Source organism: Excalfactoria chinensis, unplaced genomic scaffold, assembly GCF_039878825.1.
Source record: "Excalfactoria chinensis isolate bCotChi1 unplaced genomic scaffold, bCotChi1.hap2 Scaffold_414, whole genome shotgun sequence".
Classification (NCBI taxonomy): Eukaryota; Metazoa; Chordata; class Aves; order Galliformes; family Phasianidae; genus Excalfactoria; species Excalfactoria chinensis.
Window position 1 is genome coordinate 1,775 of NW_027315702.1, and position 25,424 is coordinate 27,198.

Sequence of the window (25,424 nt, forward strand, 5' to 3'; positions counted from 1 at the left end):
GCAAGGCGCCGTGGTGCAATGAACCATACAGCCGTGCAAGGCGCTGTTGTGCAATGACTGATAGAGCCGTGCAAGGCGCCGTGGTGCAATCAATGACTGATAGAGCCGTGCAAGGCTCCGTGGTGCAATGACTCCTAGAGCCGTGCAAGGCGCCATGGTGCAATGACTGATAGAGCCGTGCAAGGCGCTGTTGTGCAATGACTGATAGAGCCGTGCAAGTTGCCATTGTGCAATGACTCCTAGAGCCGTGCAAGGCGCTGTTGTGCAATGAACCATACAGCAGTGCAAGGCGCCGTGATGCAATGACTCATACAGCCGTGCAAGTTGTCGTTGTGCAATGACTCCTAGAGCCGTGCAAGGTGCCGTGGTGCAATGACTGATAGAGCCGTGCAAGTTGCCATTGTGCAATCAATGAGTGATCGAGCCGTGCAAGGCGCCGCGTAGCACCGTGTGCTCCACCCCCGTCCTTTAGGCCGCACCTTGGATGGGTCCGGGGGCGTCACGGCGTCCACCACGAAGGGGCTCCCCGGCACCGGGTGCCCGTCGTACGTCACGTCGAAGCGGAGCTGCCCCTCCTCGGCCGCCGTGAACCGCGCGCGGTGCAGCCCCGGACCCGCCGCCTCCACCGACACCGGAACCGAACGGCGGCCCGGACCCACAGCGGACACGGACAGCGCCCCCTGCCCGCCAGCACCGGAACTCAGCACCGAGAACGACTGCGGGGAGCCCACGGGGACCTCTGCAATAGGGATAAGGGGTCACACACGGCATGGGGGGCATGGGGACACTGAGACACCAGAGAGACCCAGAGAGACCCATAGGGAACCCATAGAGACCATAGGGAACCCATAGAGACCCATAGAAACCCATAGGGAACCCATAGAGACCCATACAGAAAGACTGTAGAGAGACACAGAGATGCATAGAAACCCATAAAGACTATACAGATCCATAGAGACCCATAGAGACTATACAGATCTATAGAGACACATAGAGACTATAAAGACATATAGAGACCCATAGAGACTATACAGGTTCATAGAGACCCATAGAGACTATACAGATCTATAGAGACCCATAGAGACTATACAGATCCATAGAGACCCAGAGAGACCCATAGAGATCCATAGAGACTATACAGATCCATAGGGACCCATAGAGACTATACAGGTCCATAGAGTCCCATAGAGACTATACAGATCTATAGAGACCCATAGACACTATACAGATCCATAGAGACCCATAGAGATCCATAGAGACCCATAGAGACTATACAGATCCATAGAGACCCATAGAGACCCATAGACAGCGCCCCCTGCCCGCCAGCACCGGAACTCAGCACCGAGAACGACTGCGGGGAGCCCACCGGGACCTCTGCAATAGGGATAACGGGGTCACACACGGCATGGGGGGCATGGGGACACTGAGACACCATAGGGATACATAGAGACCATAGGGAGACACATAGAAACACACAGAGACCCATAGAGACCCACAGGGAACCCATAGAGACCCATAGGGACCCATAGAGAGACCCATAGAAACCCATAGAGACCCATAGAAACCCATAGAAACCCATAGAGACCCATAGAAACCCATAGAGACCCATAGAGAAAGACTGTAGAGAGACACAGAGATGCATAGAAACCCATAAAGACTATACAGATCCATAGAGACCCATAGAGACTATACAGGTCCATAGAGACCCATAGAGACTATTAAGATCTATAGAGACCCATAGAGACTATAAAGATCCATAGAGACCCATAAAGACTATACAGACCCATAGAGACCCATAAACACTATACAGACCCATAGAGACCCATAGAGACTATACAGATCCATACTGATCCATAGAGACCCATAGAGACCCATAGGGACCCATAGACAGCGCCCCCTGCCGGACAGCGCCGGTACTGAGCACAGAGAACGACTGCGGGGAGCCCACCGGGACCTCTGGAATAGGGATAAGGGGTCACACACGGCATGGGGGGCATGGGGACACTGAGACACCAGAGAGACCCAGAGAGACCACAGGGAGACACATAGAAACACATAGAGACCCATAGAGATCCACAGGGAACCCATAGAGAGACCCATAGAGACCCATAGAGATCCATAGAGACCCATAGGGATCCATAGAGACTATACAGATCCATAGAGACCCATAGAGATCCATAGAGACTATACAGATCCATAGAGACCCATAGAGACTATACAGATCCATAGAGATCCATACAGACTATACAGATCCATAGAAACACATAGGGACCCATAGAGACCCATAGAGACCCATAGACAGCGCCCCCTGCCGGACAACGCCGGTACTGAGCACAGAGAACGACTGCGGGGAGCCCACCGGGACCTCTGCAATAGGGATAACGGGGTCAGACACGGGATGGGGGTCATGGGGACACTAAGACACCATAGAAAGACCATAGGGACCCAGAGAGAGACCCATAGGGACCCATAGAGAGACCATGGAGACCCATTGAGAGATATAGGGAGACCCATAGAAGCCCATAGGGACCCATAGAAAGACTTAGAGACACAGAGATGCATAGAAACCCATAGAGACTATACAGATCCATACAGACACAGAGAGACCATAGAGACCCATAGAGACCCATAGGGAACCCATAGAGACCCATAGAGACCCATAGGGACCCATAGGGAACCCATAGAGACCCATAGGGACCCATAGGGAACCCATAGAGACCCATAGAGACCCATAGGGACCCATAGGGAACCCATAGAGACCCATAGAGACCCATAGGGACCCATAGAGACTATACAGATCCATAGAGACCCATAGAGACTATAAAGATCTATAGAGACCCATAGAGATCCATAGAGAACCATAGAGACTATACAGATCCATAGAGACCCATAGGGACCCATAGGGACCCATAGAGACTATACAGATCCATAGAGACCCATAGACAGCGCCCCCTGTCGGACAGCGCCGGTACTGAGCACAGAGAACGACTGCGGGGAGCCCACCGGGACCTCTGCAATAGGGGGGGATGATGGGAGATGGGGGTCAGACACGGGATGGGGGTCATGGGGACACTGAGACACCAGAGAGACCACAGGGAGACCCATAGAGACCCATTGGGACCCATAGAGAGACCATGGAGACCCATTGAGAGATCATAGGGAGACCCATAGAAACTCATAGGGACCCATAGAAAGACTTAGAGAGACTAGAGAGAGATACAGAGATGCATAGAAACTCATAGAGACTATACAGACCCATAGTGACCCATAGAGACTATACAGATCTATAGAGACTATACAGACCCATAGAGACCCATAGAGATCCATAGACTCCCATAGAGACTATACAGATCCATAGAGACCCATAGAGACCCATAGAGATCCATAGAGACTATACAGATCTATAGAGACCCATAGGGATCCATAGAGACTATACAGATCCATAGAGACCCATAGAGATCCATAGAGACTATACAGGTCCATAGAGACCCATAGAGATCCATAGAGACTATACAGATCTATAGAGACCCATAGACAGCGCCCCCTGCCGGACAGCGCCGGTACTGAGCACCGAGAACGACTGCGGGGAGCCCACCGGGACCTCTGCAATAGGGATAACGGGGTCAGACACGGGATGGGGGGCATGGGGACACTGAGACACCAGAGAGAGACACAGAAACCCATAGGGACCCACAGAGACCCATAGAAACCCATAGAGACCCATAGAAACCCATAGAGACCCATAGAGACCCATACAGAAAGACTGTAGAGAGACACAGAGATGCATAGAAACCCATAGAGACTATACAGATCCATACAGACACAGAGAGACCATAGAGACCCATAGAGACCCATAGGGAACCCATAGAGACCCATAGAGACCCATAGGGAACCCATAGTGACCCATAGGGAACCCACAGAGACCCATAGAGACCCATAGTGACCCATAGGGAACCCATAGAGACCCATAGAGACCCATAGTGACCCATAGGGAACCCACAGAGACCCATAGAGACCCATAGGGACCCATAGAGACCCATAGAGACCCATAGAGACCCATAGTGACCCATAGGGAACCCATAGAGACCCATAGAGACCCATAGAGACCCATAGACAGCGCCCCCTGCCGGACAGCGCCGGTACTGAGCACCGAGAACGACTGCGGGGAGCCCACCGGGACCTCTGCAATAGGGATAACGGGGGTCAGACACGGGATGGGGGTCATGGGGACACTGAGACACCAGAGAGAGACACACAGAAACCCATAGGGACCCATAGAGACCCATAGAAACCCATAGAGACCCATAGAAACCCATAGAAACCCATAGAGACCCATAGAAACCCATAGAGACCCATAGAGAAAGACTGTAGAGAGACACAGAGATGCATAGAAACCCATAGAGACTATACAGACCCATAGAGACCCATAGAGACTATACAGATCCATAGGGACCCATACAGACTATACAGATCCATAGAAACACATAGGGACCCATAGAGACCCATAGACAGCGCCCCCTGCCCGCCAGCACCGGAACTCAGCACCGAGATCGACTGCGGGGAGCCCACAGGGACCTCTGCAATAGGGATAACGGGGTCACACACGGCATGGGGGGCATGGGGACACTGAGACACCATAGAAAGACCATAGGGACCCAGAGAGACCCATAGGGACCCATAGAGAGACCATGGAGACCCATTGAGAGATATAGGGAGACCCATAGAAATCCATAGGGACCCATAGAAAGACTTAGAGACACAGAGATGCATAGAAACCCATAGAGACTATACAGATCCATACAGACACAGAGAGACCATAGAGACCCATAGGGACCTATAGGGAACCCATAGAGACCCATAGAGACCCATAGAGACCCATAGGGAACCCATAGAGACCCATAGAGACCCATAGAGACCCATAGGGAACCCACAGAGACCCATAGAGACCCATAGGGACCCATAGGGAACCCATAGAGACCCATAGAGACCCATAGTGACCCATAGGGAACCCACAGAGACCCATAGAGACCCATAGGGACCCATAGAGACCCATAGAGACCCATAGGGAACCCATAGAGACCCATAGAGACCCATAGAGACCCATAGAGACCCATAGACAGCGCCCCCTGCCGGACAGCGCTGGTACTGAGCACCGAGAACGACTGCGGGGAGCCCACCGGGACCTCTGCAATAGGGATAACGGGGGTCAGACACGGGATGGGGGGCATGGGGACACTGAGACACTAGAGAGACCACAGGGAGACCCATAGAGACCCATTGGGACCCATAGAGAGACCATGGAGACCCACTGAGAGATCATAGGGAGACCCATAGAAGCCCATAGGGACCCATAGAAAGACTTAGAGAGACAGAGATGCATAGAAACCCATAGAGACTATACAGATCCATACAGACACAGAGAGACCATAGAGACCCATAGAGACCCATAGGGAACCCATAGAGACCCATAGGGACCCATAGGGAACCCATAGAGACCCATAGAGACCCATAGAGACCCATAGGGACCCATAGACAGCGCCCCCTGCCGGACAACGCCGGTACTGAGCACCGAGAACGACTGCGGGGAGCCCACAGGGACCTCTAAAAGGGGGCGATAACGGGGGTCAGACACGGGATGGGGGTCATGGGGACACTGAGACACCATAGAAAGACCATGGGGACCCAGAGAGAGACCATAGGGAGACCCATAGAAACCCACAGGGACCCATAGAAAGACTTAGAGAGAGACTAGAGAGAGACACAGAGATGCATAGAAACCCATAGAGACTATACAGACCCATAGAGACCCATAGAGATCCATAGAGACCCACAGAGACTATACAGATCCATAGAGACCCATAAAGACTATACAGATCCATAGAGACCCATAGAAATCCATAGAGACCCATAGAGACCCATAGAGATCCATTGAGACTATACAGATCCATAGAGACCCATAGAGACTATAAAGATCTATAGAGACCCATAGAGATCCATAGAGACCCATAGAGACTATACAGATCTATAGAGACCCATAGAGACTATACAGGTCTGTAGAGACCCATAGAGATCCATAGAGACCCATAGAGACTATACAGATCCATAGAGACCCATAGAGACTATACAGGTCCATAGAGACCCATAGAGATCCATAGAGACCCATAGAGACTATACAGATCCATAGAGACCCATAGAGATCCATAGAGACCCATAGAGGCTATACAGATCTATAGAGACCCATAGACAGCGCCCCCTGCCGGACAGCGCCGGTACTGAGCACCGAGAACGACTGCGGGGAGCCCACCGGGACCTCTGGAACAGGGGGGGATGATGGGGGTCAGACCCATAGAGAAACACAGACCCCCGAGAGACCCATAGAGAGACCCATAGAGAGACAGAGACCCCAGAGGGACCACAGAGACCCATAGGGACCCATAGAGAGATCACAGGGACCCATAGGGACCCATAGAGAGACCACAGAGACCCATAGGGACCCATAGAGAGACCCCAGAGACCCATAGGGACCCATAGAGAGACCCCAGAGACCCATAGGGACCCATAGAGAGATCATAGAAACCCATAGGGAGACGTAGAAAGACCCATAGAGAGACCATGGAGACCCATCAAGATCCTATAGAGCCCTGGAGACCCCATAGGGAGATCTATAGAGCCCCATAGAGGGACATAGAAACCCCATAGAGAAACCTATTGAGACCCCTAAGAAGCAATAGAGACCCTTAGGGAGACCCATGGAGACACCCCATAGAGTGACCCCAGAGAGACCCCAAAGAGACCCCATAGAGAGACCCCATAGAGCCCCAGAGAGCCCCAGAGAGACCCCATAGAGCCCCCCCAGAGCCCCAGAGAGACCCCATAGAGCCCCCCATAGACCCCATAGAGAGACCCCATAGAACCACATAGAGCCCTATAGAGAGACCACAGAGCCCCACAGAGCCCCCCAGAGACCCCAGAGAGACCCCATAGAGCCCCATAGAGCCCCCCAGAGCCCCAGAGAGAGACCACAGAGCCCCATAGAGCCCCCCAGAGCCCCATAGAGACCCATAGAGCCCCCATAGAGAGACCACAGAGACCCCATAGAGAGACCCCCAGAGCCCCAGAGAGACCCCCAGAACCTCCATAGAGAGACCCCATAGAGCCCCATAGAGCCCCCCAGAGACCCATAGAGAGACCACAGAACCCCGTAGAGCCCCCCAGAGCCCCATAGAGAGATCCCCAGAACCCCATAGAGAGACCACAGAGACCCCATAGAGAGAACCCCAGAGCCCCATAGAGCCCCCCCAGAGACCCCATAGAGAGAACACAGAGCCCCATAGAGAGAACCCCAGAGCCCCATAGAGCCCCCCAGAGACCCCATAGAGAGAACACAGAGCCCCATAGAGCCCCCCAGAGCCCCATAGAGAGACCACAGAGCCCCATAGAGCCCCCCAGAGCCCCATAGAGACCACAGAGACCCCCTAGAGAGACCCCCCCAGAGACCCCATAGGGCCCCATAGAGCCCCCACTCACTGCTGTTGAGTCCCTGCACGGCCACCTTGTCCAGCTGCAGCGGGGGGGCCACCGTGACCGGGAAGGGGCTCTTGGGGATGGGATCCCCCCCGTACGTCACCCCCACCGACAGCTCCCCCTGCGGGAAATGGGGGAGGGGCCGTGAGTGGGGCGGCCCCATAGCAATGGGGTGATGGGGTTATGGGGTAATGAGGGGGCTGCCCCATAGAGATGGGGTTGTGGGGTCATGGGGTGATGAGTGGGGCGGCCCCATAGCGACGGGGTCTGCCCCATAGTGATGGGGTTATGGGCTTATGGGGTTATGGGGCAATGAGGGGGCTGCCCCATAGTGTTGGGTTGTGGGGTCATGGGGTGATGAGTGGGGCAGCCCCATAGCAACGGGGTCTGCCCCATAGCAACGGGGTGATGGGGTTATGGGGCAATGAGGGGGCTGCCCCATAGTGATGGGGTTATGGGGTCATGGGGTGATGAATGGGGCGGCCCCATAGCGACAGGGTCTGCCCCATAGCAACAGGGTCTGCCCCAAAGTGACAGGGTCTGCCCCATAGAGATGGGGTTGTGGGGTCATGGGGTGATGAATGGGGCGGCCCCATAACAACAGGGTTATGGGGTGCTGAGGGGGGCTGCCCCATAGCAATGGGGTTGTGGGGTCATGGGGTGATGAGTGGGGCAGCCCCATAGTGACAGGGTCTGCCCCATAGTAACGGGGTCTGCCCCATAGCAACGGGGTGATGGGGTTATGGGGCAATGAGGGGGCTGCCCCATAGTGATGGGGTTGTGGGGTCATGGGATGATGAATGGGGCGGCCCCATAGCGACGGGGTCTGCCCCATAGCAATGGGGTGATGGGGCTATGGGGTAATGAGGGGGCTGCCCCATAGAGATGGGGTTGTGGGGTCATGGGGTGATGAATGGGGCAGCCCCATAACAACAGGGTTATGGGGTGCTGAGGGGGGCTGCCCCATAGGGATGGGGTTGTGGGGGGCTGCCCCATAGTTATGCGGTTGTGGGGTCATGGGGTGATGAGTGGGGCGGCCCCATAGTGACAGGGTCTGCCCCATAGTGATGGGGTTATGGGGTTATGGGGCAATGAGGGGGCTGCCCCATAGTGACAGGGTTTGCCCCATAGTGATGGGGTGATGGGGTTATGGGGCAATGAGGGGGCTGCCCCATAGTGATGGGGTTGTGGGGTCATGGAGTGATGAATGGGGCGGCCCCATAGCGACAGGGTCTGCCCCATAGTGACGGGGTCTGCCCCATAGCGATAGGGTCTGCCCCATAGTGATGGGGTTATGGGGCAATGAGGGGGCTGCCCCATAGTGTTGGGTTTTGGGGTCATGGGGTGGTGAGTGGGGCGGCCCCATAGCGACAGGGTCTTCCCCATATCGACGGGGTCTGCCCCATAGCAATGGGGTGATGGGGTTATGGGGCAATGAGGGGGGCTGCCCCATAGGGATGGGGATATGGGGGCCGCATAATCCCCATAGACCCACAACCCCTCAGATCCCCATAACACCCCATAACCCCACAGCCCCACAACCCCCCATAGCCCCCCTATCACCCCATAACCCCATAACCAACCCCATCACCCCATAATCCCACACTTATCACAGCGTGGTGTACTTAATGGTGTGTCTGTAGTCCCCGTTGTCGATGAGCTGCCCATCACCCCATAACCCCCCTATCACCCTATAACCCCTATAACCCCATAACCCTATGTACCCACCTGTCTCATGGCAGTGTACTTGACGGTGTGGCTGTAGTCCCCGTTGTCGATGAGCTGCCCATCACCCTATAACCCCTATAACCCCATAACCCCATATAACCCCCTATAACCCTATAGCTCTATATAACCCTATATCCCTATGTACCCACCTGTCTCATTGCAGTGTACTTGACGGTGTGGCTGTAGTCCCCATTGTCGATGAGCTGCCCATCACCCCATAACCCCATATAACCCCATAACCCCATAACCCCTGTAACCCCATAACCCCTGTAACCCCATAACCCCATCACCCCATAACCCCATATAACCCCATATAACCCCATAACCCTATATCCCCATACCCACCTGTCTCATGGCGATGTACTTGACGGTGTGGCTGTAGTCCCCGTTGTCGATGAGCTGCCCATAACCCCATAACCCTATAGCCCCATAACCACTATAACCCCATAACCCCCCTATAACCCCATAACCCCATAACCCCCTATAGCCCTATATCCCTATACCCCCACCTGTCTCATGGCGGTGTACTTGATGGTGTGGCTGTAGTCCCCGTTGTCGATGAGCTGCTCATAACCCCATAACCCCCCTATAACCCCATAACCCCATAACCCCTATAACCCCATAACCCCATAACCCCCCTATAACCCCATAACCCCTATAACCCCATAACCCCATATAACCCCATAACCCCCCTATAACCCCTATAACCCCTATAACCCCATAACCCCTATAACCCCATAACCCCCTATAACCCCATAACCCCCCATAACCCCCTATATCCCTATATCCCTATATACCCACCTGTCTCATTGCAGTGTACTTGACAGTGTGGCTGTAGTCCCCGTTGTCGATGAGCTGCCCATAACCCCATAACCCCTCTATAACCCCATAACCCCATATAACCCCATAACCCCATAACCCCCCCATAACCCTATAAGCCCATAACCCCTATAACCCCATAACCCCCTATATCCCTATATCCCTATACCCACCTGTCTCATTGCAGTGTACTTGACGGTGTGGCTGTAGTCCCCGTTGTCGATGAGCTGCCCATAACCCCATAACCCTATAACCCCATAAACCCCCTATAACCCCATAACCTCCTATAACCCTATAACCCTATAACCCCATAACCCCTATAACCCTATATCCCTATATCCCTATGTACCCACCTGTCTCATTGCAGTGTACTTGACGGTGTGGCTGTAGTCCCCGTTGTTGATATGCTGCCCATAACCCTATAACCCCATATAACCCCTATAACCCTATAGCCCTATATAACCCTATAACCCTATACCCACCTGTCTCATTGCAGTGTACTTGACGGTGTGGCTGTAGTCCCCGTTGTCGATGAGCTGCCCATCACCCCCTATAACCCCCTATAACCCCCTATAACCCCATAACCCCATATAACCCCCTATAACCCCCTATAACCCTATATCCCTATGTACCCACCTGTCTCATTGCAGTGTACTTGACGGTGTGGCTGTAGTCCCCGTTGTCGATGAGCTGCCCATAACCCCATAACCCCATATAACCCCATATAACCCTATAGCCCTATATACCCCTATATCCCTATACACCCACCTGTCTCATTGCAGTGTACTTGACGGTGTGGCTGTAGTCCCCGTTGTCGATGAGCTGCCCATAACCCCATATCCCCTATAACCCCATAACCCCATATAACCCCCTATAACCCTATAACCCTATATCCCTATGTACCCACCTGTCTCATTGCAGTGTACTTGACGGTGTGGCTGTAGTCCCCATTGTTGATGAGCTGCCCATCACCCCATAACCCCCTATAACCCCATATCCCCCCTATAACCCTATAACCCCCCTATGACCCCATAACCCCCCTACAACCCCCTATAACCCCATAACCCCCCTATAACCCTATAACCCCATAGCCCTCTATAACCCTATAACCCCCCTATAACCTCATAACCCCCCTATAACCCCATAACCCCCTATAACCCCATAACTCCCCTATAACCCTATAACCCCATGACCCCCCTATAACCCTGTAACTCCATAGCCCCCTATAACCCCCCTATAACCCCCCTGTAACCCTATAACCCCATAACCCCCCTATAGCCTCATAACCCCCCTATAACCCTATAACCCCATAACCCCCTTATAACCCTATAACCCCATAGTCCCCTATAACACCATAACCCCCCTATAACCCTATAACCCCATAACCCTATAACCCCATAACCCCATATAACCCCCTATATCCCTATACCCCCATAGCCCACCTGTCTCATTGCAGTGTACTTGACGGTGTGGCTGTAGTCCCCGTTGTCGATGAGCTGCCCATAACCCCATAACCCCCTATAACCCCATATAACCCCATAACCCCATAACCCCCTATAACCCCATATAACCCCATAACCCCATAACCCCCTATAACCCCATATAACCCTATACCCCTATACACCCACCTGTCTCATGGCGGTGTACTTGACGGTGTGGCTGTAGTCCCCGTTGTCGATGAGCTGCCCATCACCCCTATAACCCTATAGCCCTATATAACCCTATAGCCCTATATAACCCTATACACCCACCTGTCTCATTGCAGTGTACTTGACGGTGTGGCTGTAGTCCCCGTTGTCGATGAGCTGCCCATCACCCCTATAACCCTATAGCCCTATATAACCCTATAGCCCTATATCCCTATACCCACCTGTCTCATGGCGGTGTACTTGACGGTGTGGCTGTAGTCCCCGTTGTCGATGAGCTGCAGGTCGCTGACCCCGCTCTGTGCCGCCCCCCCGAACTGAACGTCCAGCGGAGCCTTCCCTGCGCCGCGGGTCTGAACCGTGAAGTGCGTGGGGCAGCCGCACTGCACGCCTGCAGCGACAACAACGGTCACCAGGGGGCGACAACGGGACGCACAGCGCCAACGTGGGGCTCAGAGGGACACAGTGACACATAGGGACACACAGGGACACATAGGGACACATAGGGACACATAGGGACACATAGGGACACATAGGGACACATGGAGTGACCCATAGGGACACATAGGATGACCCATAGGGACACAGAGGGACACATAGGGACACATAGGGACACATAGGGACACATAGGGACACATAGGGTGACCCATAGGGACACAGAGGGACACATGGAGTGACCCACAGGCACACAGAGGGACACATAGGGACACAGAGGGACACATAGGGACACATAGGGACACAGAGGGACACATAATGTGACTATGGGACACACAGTGACACATAGGGACACATAGGGACACATGGAGTGACCTATAGGGACACAGAGGGTGACCCACAAGGACACTTAGAGACACATAGGGTGACTATGGGACACAGAGGGACACATAGGGTGACTATGGGGACACAGTGGGACACACAGGGTGACTATGGGGACACACAGGGACACATAGGGTGACCATGGGGGCACACAGAAATGCATAGGGTGACCATGGGACACATAGGGACACATGGAGTGACCCATAGGGACACATAGGATGACCCATAGGGACACAGAGGGACACATAGGGTGACTATGGGACCATAGAGACACATAGGGTGACCATGGGGACACATGAAGTGACCCATAGGGACACATAGGGATACAGAGAGACACATGAAGTGACCCACAGGGACACATAGAGACACATAGGGTGACTATGGGACACATAGAGACACATAGGGCGACCCTGGGGACACAGAGGGACACATAGGGTGACCATTGGACACATAGGGATACATGGAGTGACCCATAGGGACACATAGAGACACATAGGGACACATAGGGTGACCATGGGGACACATAGGGACACATAGGGACACATAGGGACACACAGGGTGACCATTGGACACATAGAGTGACTATGGGACACATAGGGACACATAGGGACACACAGGGACACATAGGGTGACCATGGGACACACAGTGACACATAGGGACACACAGGGTGACTATGGGACCATAGAGACACATAGAGACACACAGGGTGACCATGGGGACACGTAGGGACACATAGGGTGACCCTTAGGGACACATAGGGACACATAGGGTGACTATGGGACACATAGGGACACATAGGGACACACAGGGACACATAGGGACACACAGGGTGACCATTGGACACATAGAGTGACTATGGGACACATAGGGACACATAGGGACACATAGGGACACATAGGGTGACTATGGGACACACAGTGACACATAGGGACACATAGGGACACACAGGGACACACAGGGTGACCATTGGACACATAGAGTGACTATGGGACACATAGGGACACATAGGGTGACTATGGGACACATAGGGACACATAGGGTGACCATGGGGACACATAGGGACACATAGGGTGACCATGGGGACACAGAGGGACACATAGGGACACATAGAGACACATAGGGTGACTATGGGACACATAGGGACACATAGGGTGACCATGGGGACACACAGGGACACATAGGGACACATAGGGACACATAGGGTGACTATGGGGACACATAGGGACACATAGGGTGACCATGGGGACGCATAGAGCCACATGGAGTGACCATGGGGACACATAGGGACACATAGGGTGACCATGGGGGCACATAGAGACACATAGGGACACATAGGGACACATAGAGACACATAGGGTGACTATGGAACACATAGGGACACATAGGGTGACCATGGGGGCACATAGGGACACATAGGGTGACCATGGGGACATGTAGGGACACATAGGGTGACTATGGGACACATAGAGACACATGGAGTGACACACAGGGACACAAAGGGACACATAGGGTGACTATGGGGACGCATAGAGACACATAGGGTGACCCAAAGGGACACATAGGGTGACCCATAGGGACACATAGGGTGACTATGAGGACACATAGGGACACATAGGGACACACAGGGACACATAGGGACACATAGGGTGACCATGGGGGCACATAGAGACACATAGGGACACATAGGGACACATAGGGACACACAGGGTGACCATTGGACACATAAAGTGACTATGGGACACATAGGGACACACAGGGACACATAGGGACACATAGGGACACAGAGGGTGACCATGGGGGCACATAGAGACACATAGGGACACACAGGGACACATAGAGTGACTATGGGGACACACAGTGACACATAGGGACACATAGAGACACACAGGGACACAGAGGGACACAGAGGGACACATAGGGACACATAGAGACACACAGGGACACAGAGGGACACAGAGGGACACATAGGGACACAGAGGGACACAGAGGGACACATAGGGACACAGAGGGACACATAGGGTGACCATGGGGACACATAGAGACACATAGGGACACACAGGGACACATAGAGTGACTATGGGGACACACAGTGACACATAGGGACACATAGGGACACACAGGGACACATAGGGACACATAGGGACACACAGGGTGACCATTGGACACATAGAGTGACTATGGGACACATAGGGACACATAGGGACACACAGGGACCCATAGGGACACATAGGGTGACTATGGGGACACAGAGGGAAACATAGGGACACATAGAGACACATGGAGTGGCCCATAGGGACACAGAGGGACACATAGGGTGACCATGGGGACACACAGGGACACATAGGGACACATAGGGACACATAGAGACACATAGGGTAACTATGGGGACACATAGAGACACATAGGGTGACCATGGGACACATGGAGTGTCCCATAGGGACACATAGGGACACAGAAGGACACATAGGGTGACCCATAGGGACACATAGAGACACATAGGGAGACCATGGGGACACATGGAGTGACCCAGAGGGACACAGAGGGACACAGAGGGTGACTATGGGGACACATAGGGACACATGGAGTGACCCATAGGGACACATAGGGACACATAGGGTGACCATGGGACACATAAGGACACATAGGGTGACCACTGAACATAAAAGGACACATGGAGTGACCCATAGGGACAAAGAGGGACACATAGGGTGACTATGGGACACAGAGGAACACGTAGGGTGACCCATAGGGACACATAGAGTGACCATGGGGACACATAGAGACACATAGGGTGAACATGGGACACATAGGGACACATAGGGTGACTATGGGGACACAGAGGGACACATAGGGTGACCCATAGGGACACATAGAGACACACAGGGAGACCATGGGGACACATGAAGTGACCCATAGGGACACATGGAGACACATAGGGTGACTATGGGACACAGAGGGACACAGGGTGACCATGGGGACACACAGGGACACATAGAGACACATCGGGTGACCATGGGGACACGTAGGGACACATAGGGTGACCCATAGGGACACATACGGACACATAGGGTGACTATGGGACACATAGGGACACATAGGGTGACCATGGGGGCACATAGAGACATATAGGGTGACTATGGGGACACACAGTGACACATAGGGACACATAGGGACACATAGGGTGACCATAGGGGCACAGAGGGACACATAGGGTGACTATGGGGACACACAGGGACACATAGGGACACATAGGGTGACCATGGGGGCACATAGAGACACATAGGGTGACTATGGGGACACACAGGGACACATAGGGACACATAGGGTGACTATGGGACACATAGGGACACATAGGGTGAACATGGGGACACATGAAGTGACCCATAGGGACACATAAAGAGACACATAGGGTGACCATTGGACACATAGAGACACATAGGGTGACTATCGGGACACAGAGGGACACATAGGGTGACCATGGGGACACATAGAGACACATAGGGTGACCATGGGGACACGTAGGGACACATAGGGTGACTATGGGGACACATAGTGACACATAGGGTGACCATGGGGACACATAGAGACACATAGGGTGACCATGGGGACACGTAGGGACACATAGGGTGACTATGGGGACACATAGTGACACATAGGGTGACCATGGGGACACGTAGGGACACATAGGGTGACACATAGGGACACATAGGGTGACCATGGGGACACATAGGGACACATAGGGTGACCACTGAACATAAATGGACACATGGAGTTACCCATGGGGACAAAGAGGGACACATAGGGTGACTATGGGACACAGAGGGACACGTAGGGTGACCCATAGGGACACATAGGGTGAACAAGGGGACACATAGTAACACATAGGGTGAACATGGGACACATAGGGACACATAGGGTGACCCACAGGGACACGTAGAGACACATAGGGTGACTATGGGGACACATAGGGACACATAGGGTGACCCATAGGGACACATAAGGTGACCATGGGGACACATAGAGACACATAGGGTGACCATGGGACACATAGGGACACATAGGGTGACTATGGGACACATAGAGACACATGGAGTGACCCATAGGGACACAAAGGGACACATAGGGTGACCATGGGACACAAAGGGACATATAGGGTGACCATGGGGACACATAGGGACACAGAGGGTGAACATGGGACACATAGGGACACATAGGGTGACTATGGGGACACATAGAGACACATAGGGTGACTATGGGGACACGTAGGGACACATAGGGACACATAGGGACACATAGGGTGACTATGGGACACAGAGGGACACATAGGGACACATAGGGTGACCATGGGACACATAGGGACACATGGAGTGACCCATAGGGACACATAGGGACACATAGAGACACATAGGGTAACTATGGGGACACATAGGGTGGCCATGGGGACATGTAGGGACACATAGGGTGACTATGGGACACATAGAGACACATGGAGTGACCCATAGGGACACACAGAGACACTTAGGGTGACCATGGGACACAAAGGGACATATAGGGTGACCATGGGGACACATAGGGACACAGAGGGTGACCATGGGACACATAGAGAGACATGGAGTGACCCAGAGGGACACATAGGGACACATAGGGTGACCCATAGGGACACAGAGGGACACATAGGATGACTATGGGACCATAGAGACACATAGGGTGACCCATAGGGACACATAGGGTGACCATAGCGACCCCCAGTGACCCATAGCATCCCATAGCATCCCATAGCATCCCATAGCAACCCATAGCATCCCATAGTGACCCATAGCGACCCCGAGTGACCCACAGCATCCCATAGCGACCCATAGCATCCCATAGTGACCCATAGCAACCCCAGTGACCCATAGCATCCCATAGTGACCCATAGCAACCCCAGTGACCCATAGCATCCCATAGCGACAAATAGCAACCCCCAATGACCCATAGCATCCCATAGCGCCCCATAGCATCCCATAGCGACTCATAGCATCCCATAGCGACCCATAGTGACCCATAGAGACCCTCAGTGACCCATAGCATCCCATAGCGCCCCAGAGCATCCCATAGCGCCCCATAGCGACCCATAGCACCCCATAGCGACCCTCAGTGACCCATAGCATCCCATAGCGCCCCATAGCATCCCATAGCGCCCCATAGCGACCCCCAGTGACCCATAGCATCCCATAGCGCCCCATAGCATACCATAGCATCCCATAGTGCCCCATAGCATCCCATAGTGACCCATAGCTACCCATAGCATCCCATAGCATCCCATAGTGACCCATAGCATCCCATAGTGCCCCATAGCATCCCATAGCATTCCATAGCGCCCCATAGCATCCCATAGTGACCCATAGCATCCCATAGCATCCCATAGCACCCCATAGCATCCCATAGCATCCCATAGTGCCCCATAGCATCCCATAGCACCCCATAGCGCCCCATAGCATCCCATAGCATCCCATAGCGACCCATAGCGACCCATAGCGACCCTCAGTGACCCATAGCATCCCATAGCGCCCCATAGCGACCCCCAGTGACCCATAGCATCCCATAGCATCCCATAGCGCCCCATAGCGACCCCCAGTGACCCATAGCATCCCATAGCATCCCATAGCATCCCATAGCATCCCATAGCGACCCATAGCGACCCCCGGTGACCCATAGCATCCCATAGCATCCCATAGCATCCCATAGTGACCCATAGTGACCCCCAGTGACCCATAGCATCCCATAGTGACCCATAGCGACCCCCAGTGACCCACAGCATCCCATAGCATCCCGTAGTGACCCATAGCATCCCATAGCGACCCATAGCATCCCATAGTGACCCATAGCAACCCCAGTGACCCATAGAATCCCATAGCGACAAATAGCAACCCCCAATGACCCATAGCATCCCATAGCGACCCATAGCATCCCATAGCGACCCATAGCAATCCATAGAGACCCTCAGTGACCCATAGCATCCCATAGCGCCCCATAGCATCCCATAGCGCCCCATAGCATCCCATAGCATCCCATAGTGACCCATAGCGACCCCAGTGACCCATAGCGATCCATAGTGACCCATAGCATCCCATAGCGACCCATAGCGACCCCCAGTGACCCATAGCATCCCATAGTGACCCATAGCAACCCCCAGTGACCCATTGCATCCCATAGTGACCCATAGCATCCCATAGCGACCCATAGTGACCCCCAGTGACCCATAGCATCCCATAGCATCCCATAGCGCCCCATAGCGCCCCATAGCATCCCATAGCGACCCATAGCATCCCATAGTGACCCATAGCATCCCATAGCATCCCATAGCATCCCATAGCGACCCATAGCACCCCATAGCATCCCATAGTGCCCCATAGTGCCCCATAGCATCCCATAGCGCCCCATAGCGACCCCCAGTGACCCGTAGCATCCCATAGCGACCCATAGCGACCCCCAGTGACCCATAGCATCCCATAGTGACCCATAGCATCCCATAGCATGCCATAGCATCCCATAGCGACCCATAGCGCCCCATAGCATCCCATAGTGCCCCATAGTGCCCCATAGCATCCCATAGCGCCCCATAGCGACCCCCAGTGACCCGTAGCATCCCATAGCACCCCATAGCGACCCATAGCGACCCATAGTGACCCCCAGTGACCCATAGCATCCCATAGTGCCCCATAGCATCCCATAGTGACCCATAGCGACCCCCAGTGACCCATAGCATCCCATAGCATGCCATAGCATCCCATAGCGACCCATAGCATCCCATAGCGACCCCCAGTGACCCATAGCATCCCATAGCGACCCATAGCGACCCCCAGTGACCCATAGCATCCCATAGCATCCCACAGCACCCCATAGCGCCCCATAGCACCCCATAGCGCCCCCCGCCCTGCACTGACCGGTTCTGCTGATCCCGGGTCCCTCTGCCCGCACTTTGCTGCTGTCGTGGGCCGGAGCCACCGTGATACGGAACGGGCTGCAGGGCAGCTCCTGGGTGCAGCAATGGGGGGGGGTTACATAGGGACACCATAGGGACACCATAGGGACACCATAGGGAGGGGAACCCATAAGGAGGGGAACCCATAGGGACATCCATAGGGACACTCATAGGGACACCCATAGGGAGGGGAACCCATAGTGGGGGGAACCTAAAGGGGGGGGGAACCCAAAGGGATGCCCATAGGGAGGGAAACCCACAGGGACACCCATAGGGAGGGGAACCCATAGGGACACCCATAGGGACAACCATAGGGACACCCATAGGGACATCCATAGGGACACCCATAGGGACACCCATAGGGACATCCATAGGGACAGCCATAGGGAGGGGAACCCATAGGGACAACCATAGGGGAGGGGAACCCATAGGGGGGGAACCCATAGGGACACCAGAGGGACACCCAAAGGGAGGGACACCCATAGGGAGGGGAACCCAGAGGGAGGGGAACCCAAAGGGATACCCATGGGGGGGGAACCCATAGGGAGACGCATGGGGAGGGGAACCCATAGGGACACCCATAGGGACACCCATAGGGACACCCATAGGGAGGGAAACCCATAGGGAGGGGAACCCATTGGGACACCAGAGGGGGGGAAACCATAGGGAAACCCATGGGGAGGGGAACTCACAGGGACACCATAGGGGAGGGGAACCCATAGGGACAACCATAGGGATACCCATAGGGACACCAGAGGGGGGAGAACCCATTGGAACCCATAGGGACAGCCATAGGGAGAGGAACACATAGGGAGGGGAACCCATGGGGACACCAGAGGGGGGGGGAACCCATAGGGACAGCCATAGGGGGGAGAACCCATAGGGATACCCATAGGGAGGGGAACCCATAGGGAGGGGAACTCATAGGGACAGCCATAGGGAGGGGAACCTATAGGGACACCAGAGGGGGGGGAACCCATAGGGAAACCCGTAGGGACACCCATAGGGAGGGGAACCTATGGGGACACCAGAGGGGGGGAACCCATAGGGAAACCCATAGGGAGGGGAACCCATAAGGAGGGAAACCCATGGGGACACCCATAGGGAGGGGAACCCATAAGGAGGGAAACCCATAGGGACACCCATAGGGAGGGACACCCATAGGGAGGGGAACCCATAGGGACAACCAGAGGGAGGGGAACCCATAGGGACACCAGAGGGGGGGAAACCATAGGGAAACCCATGGGGAGGGGAACACATAGGGACACCCATAGGGACATCCATAGGGACACCCATAGGGAGGGGAACCCATAGGGACACCAGAGGGGGGAGAACCCATAGGGACACCCATAGGGAGGGGAACCCATAAGGAGGGGAACCCATAGGGACACCCATAGGGAGGGGAACCCATAAGGAGGGGAACCCATAGGGACACCCATAGGGAGGGACACCCATAGGGAGGGGAACTCATAGGGACACCCATAGGGAGGGGAACCTATGGGGACACCAGAGGGGGGGAACCCATAGGGAAACCCATAGGGAGGGGAACCCATAAGGAGGGGAACCCATAGGGACACCCATAGGGAGGGACACCCATAGGGAGGGGAACCCATAGGGACACCAGAGGGGGGGAAACCATAGGGAAACCCATGGGGAGGGGAACTCACAGGGACACCATAGGGGAGGGGAACCCATAGGGACAACCATAGGGACACCCATAGGGACACCATAGGGACACCAATAGGGACACTCATAGGGAGGGGAACCCAAAGGGACACCCATAGGGAGGGGGACCCATAGGGAGAGGGGAACCCATAGGGACACCAGAGGGACACCCAAAGGGTGGGGGGAACCCATAGGGACACCCATAGGGAGGGGAACCCATAGGGACACCAGAGGGAGGGGAACCCATAGGGACACCCATAGGGACACCAATAGGGACACTCATAGGGAGGGGAACCCATAGGGAGGGGATCTCATAGGGACAGCCATAGGGAGGGGAACCTATAGGGACACCAGAGGGGGGGAACCCATAGGGGCACCCATAGGGAGGGGAACCCATAGGGACACCATAGGGACACCAATAGGGACAGCCATAGGGACAGCCATAGGGAGGGGAACCCATAGGGACAACCATAGGGGAGGGGAACCCATAGGGACACCAGAGGGGAGGGGGAACCCATAGGGACAGCCATAGGGGGGAGAACCCATAGGGATGCCCATAGGGAGGGGAACCTATAGGGACACCCATAGGGGAGGGGAGCCCATAGGGACACCCATAGGGACACCCATAGGGAGGGCAGCCAGTAGTAGTGAGTTGCACAGATGGTGAGCTGTGGTGAGCTGTGGTGCCAACTGTGCTCTGTGGTGCACTGTGGTGTCACTAGTGGTGAGCTGTGGTGCCCGTGGTGGGCTATGGTGCCAATGGTGGTGAGCTGTGGTGTGCTGTGACGGGCTGTGGGGCCACCAGTGGTGATCTGTGGTGATCTGTGGTGCCAATGGTGGTGATCTGTGGTGAGTTGTGGTGAGTTATGGTGATCTGTGGTGCCAATGGTGAGCTGTGGTGCCACTGGTGGTGATTTGTGGTGACTTGTGGAGATCTGTGGTGCCAATGGTGGGCTGTGATGACAATGGTGGTGAGTTATGGTGATCTGTGGTGAGTTGTGGTGCCACTGATGGTGATCTGTGGTGAGTTGTGGTGATCTGTGGTGATCTGTTCTGCCAATGGTGATCTGTGGTGAGTTGAGGTGATCTGTGGTGAGTTGTGGTGGGCTGTGGTGCCAATGGTGGTGATCTGTGGTGAGTTATGGTGAGCTATGGTGATCAGTGGTGATCTGTGGTGCAAATGGTGGTGATCTGTGGTGAGCTGTAGTGCCAATCGTGTGCTCTGACGGGCTGTGGTGCCACCAGTGGTGATTTGTGGTGATCTGTGGTGAGCTGTATTGCTAATAGTGGTGAGTTGTGGTGAGTTGTGGTGCCAATGGTGGGCTGTGGTGCCACCAGTGTTGATCTGTGTTGAGCTGTGTTGAGCTGTGTTGATCTGTGGTGATCTATGGTGAGTTGTGGTGAGTTGTGGTGAGCTGTAGTGCCAATAGCAGTGAGTTGTGTTGATCTCTGGTGCCAATGGTGAGCTGTGGTGCCACTGGTGGTGATCTATGGTGAGCTGTGGTGATCTGTGGTGAAACCAGTGGTGATCTGTGTTGAGCTGAGTTGATCTGTGTTGATCTATGGTGAGTTGTGGTGAGTTGTGGTGAGCTGTGGTGAGCTGTGGTGCCACCAGTGGTGATCTGCGTTGAGCTGTGTTGATCTGTGGTGATCTATGGTGAGTTGTGGTGATCTGTGGTGAGTTGTGGTGCCACTGGTGGTGATCTGTGGTGATCTGTGGTGAGTTGTGGTGAGTTGTGGTGAGCTGTGGTTCCACTGGTGGTGATCTGTGGTGAGCTGTGGTGATCTATGGTGACTTGTGGTGACTTATGGTGATCTGTGGTGTCAATGGTGAGCTGTGGTGAGTTGTGGTGAGTCGTGGTGATCTGTGGTGATCTGTAGTGCCAACAGTGGTGAGTTGTGGTGAGCTGTGTTGATCTGTGGTGATCTATGGTGAGCTGTGGTGAGCTGTAGTGCCAATATCAGTGATTTGTGTTGATCTCTGGTGCCAATGGTGAGCTGTAGTGACACGGGTGGTGATCTGTGGTGAGTTGTGGTGAGCTGTGGTGAGCAGTGGTGATCTGTGTTGAGCTGTGTTGAGCTGTGGTGATCTATGGTGAGCTGTGGTGATCTGTGGTGATCTATGGTGAGTTGTGGTGCCACTGGTGGTGATCTGTGGTGAGTTGTACTGATCTCTGGTGATCTGTGGTGGGCTGTGATGCCAATGGTGGTGAGTTGTGGTGATCTGTGGTGAGTTGTGGTGATCTGTGGTGCCAATAGTGGTGATCTGTGGTGAGTTGTGGTGAGTTGTGGTGATCTGTGGTGCCAATGGTGGGCTGTGGTGCCACTGGTGGTGATCTGTGGTGATTTGTGGTGAGCTGTGGTGCCAATGGTGGTGCTCTGTGTTGATCTGTGGTGAGTTGTGGTGCCAATGGTGGTGAGTTATGGTGAGCTGTGGTGCCAATGGTGAGCTGTGGTGACACTGGTGGTGATCTGTGGTGAGTTGTGGTGATCTCTGGTGATCTCTGGTGATCTGTGTTGAGCTGTGGTGATTTGTGGTGAGTTGTAATGCCAATAGTGGTGAGTTATGGTGATCTGTGGTGCCAATAGTGGTGAGCTGCATTGATCTGTGGTGAGTAGTGGTGAGCTGTGGTGAGTAGTGCTGATCTGTGGTGATCTTTGGTGAGCTGTGTTGAGCTGTGGTGATTTGTGGTGAGTTGTGGTGCCACTGGTGGTGAGTTCTGGTGAGTTGTGGTGAGCTGTGGTGAGCTGTAATGCCAATAGTGGTGAGTTGTGGTGAGTTGTGGTGCCAATGGTGAGCTGTGGTGCCAATGGTGGTGCTCTGTGTTGATCTGTGGTGCCAATGGTGAGCTGTGGTGAGCTGGTGGTGAGTTGTGGTGAGCTGTGGTGCTCTGTGGTGAGCTGTAATGCCAATGGTGCTCTGTGGTGAGCTGTGGTGTGTTATGTGTTGCTGTGTGATGTCGGTGGGTACCTGTGTGCCGAAGAGCACCATGATGGTGAGCAGCCCGGCACACGGCGGCGTGTACTTGACGGTGAACGTGTCGTTGTCGTTCTTGATGATGGTGAAATCGATGTCCGCCTCCGCAGCGCCGGGCAGCGCCGGGCAGCACTTAATGCCAATGCTCACATCGCCTGTAATGGGATATAGGGGGTTATATGGGATATATGGGGTTATATGGGATATATGGGGTTATATGGGGTTATAGGGGGTTATAGGCAGCACTTAATGCCAATGCTCACATCGCCTGTAATGGGATATATGGGATATATGGGATATATGGGATATATGGGATATATGGGGTTATATGGGGTTATAGGGGGTTATAGGCAGCACTTAATGCCAATGCTCACATCGCCTGGTAGGGGATATATGGGGTTATATGGGATATATGGGGTTATAGGCAGCACTTAATGCCAATGCTCACATCGCCTGTAATGGGATAGAGGGGATATATGGGGTTATATGGGATATATGGGATATATGGGAGATATGGGATATATGGGGTTATAAGCAGCACTTAATGCCAATGCTCACATCGCCTGTAATGGGATATAGGGGGTTATAGGGGATATATGGGGTTATAGGGGATATATGGGGTTATATGGGATATAGGGGGGGATATGGGGTTATAGGCAGCACTTAATGCCAATGCTCACATCGCCTGTAATGGGATATATGGGGTTATAGGGGATATATGGGATATATGGGGTTATAGGCAGCACTTAATGCCAATGCTCACATCGCCTGGTAGGGGATATATGGGGTTATAGGGGATATAGGGGGCTATAGGGGGTTATAGGGGGTTATATGCAGCACTTAATGCCAATGCTCACATCGCCTGTAATGGGATAGAGGGGATATATGGGATATATGGGATATATGGGGTTATAGGCAGCACTTAATGCCAATGCTCACATCGCCTGGTAGGGGATATATGGGGTTATAGGGGATATAGGGGGTTATAGGGGATATATGGGATATATGGGATATATGGGGTTATAGGGGGTTATAGGCAGCACTTAATGCCAATGCTCACATCGCCTGTAATGGGATATAGGGGTTATATGGGGTTATAGGGGATATATGGGGTTATAGGGGATATAGGGGGTTATAGGGGATATATGGGATATATGGGGTTATAGGCAGCACTTAATGCCAATGCTCACATCGCCTGTAATGGGATAGAGGGGATATATGGGATATATGGGATATATGGGATATATGGGGTTATATGGGATATATGGGATATATGGGGTTATA

General features: G+C 53.8%; 1 protein-coding gene across 1 annotated transcript; it reads right to left on the reverse strand.

The window, feature by feature from the left end:
- Nucleotides 1-479: 479 nt before the first annotated feature.
- On the reverse strand, nucleotides 480-24,295 carry LOC140265062 (filamin-C-like; the record flags this gene model as incomplete). The annotated part of the gene is made up of 5 exons (XM_072360937.1): nucleotides 480-739; nucleotides 7,528-7,645; nucleotides 11,942-12,108; nucleotides 19,461-19,551; nucleotides 24,135-24,295. Coding segments are annotated over 5 exons (797 nt in total), but the record flags the coding sequence as incomplete, so codon positions are not given.
- Nucleotides 24,296-25,424: the final 1,129 nt, after the last annotated feature.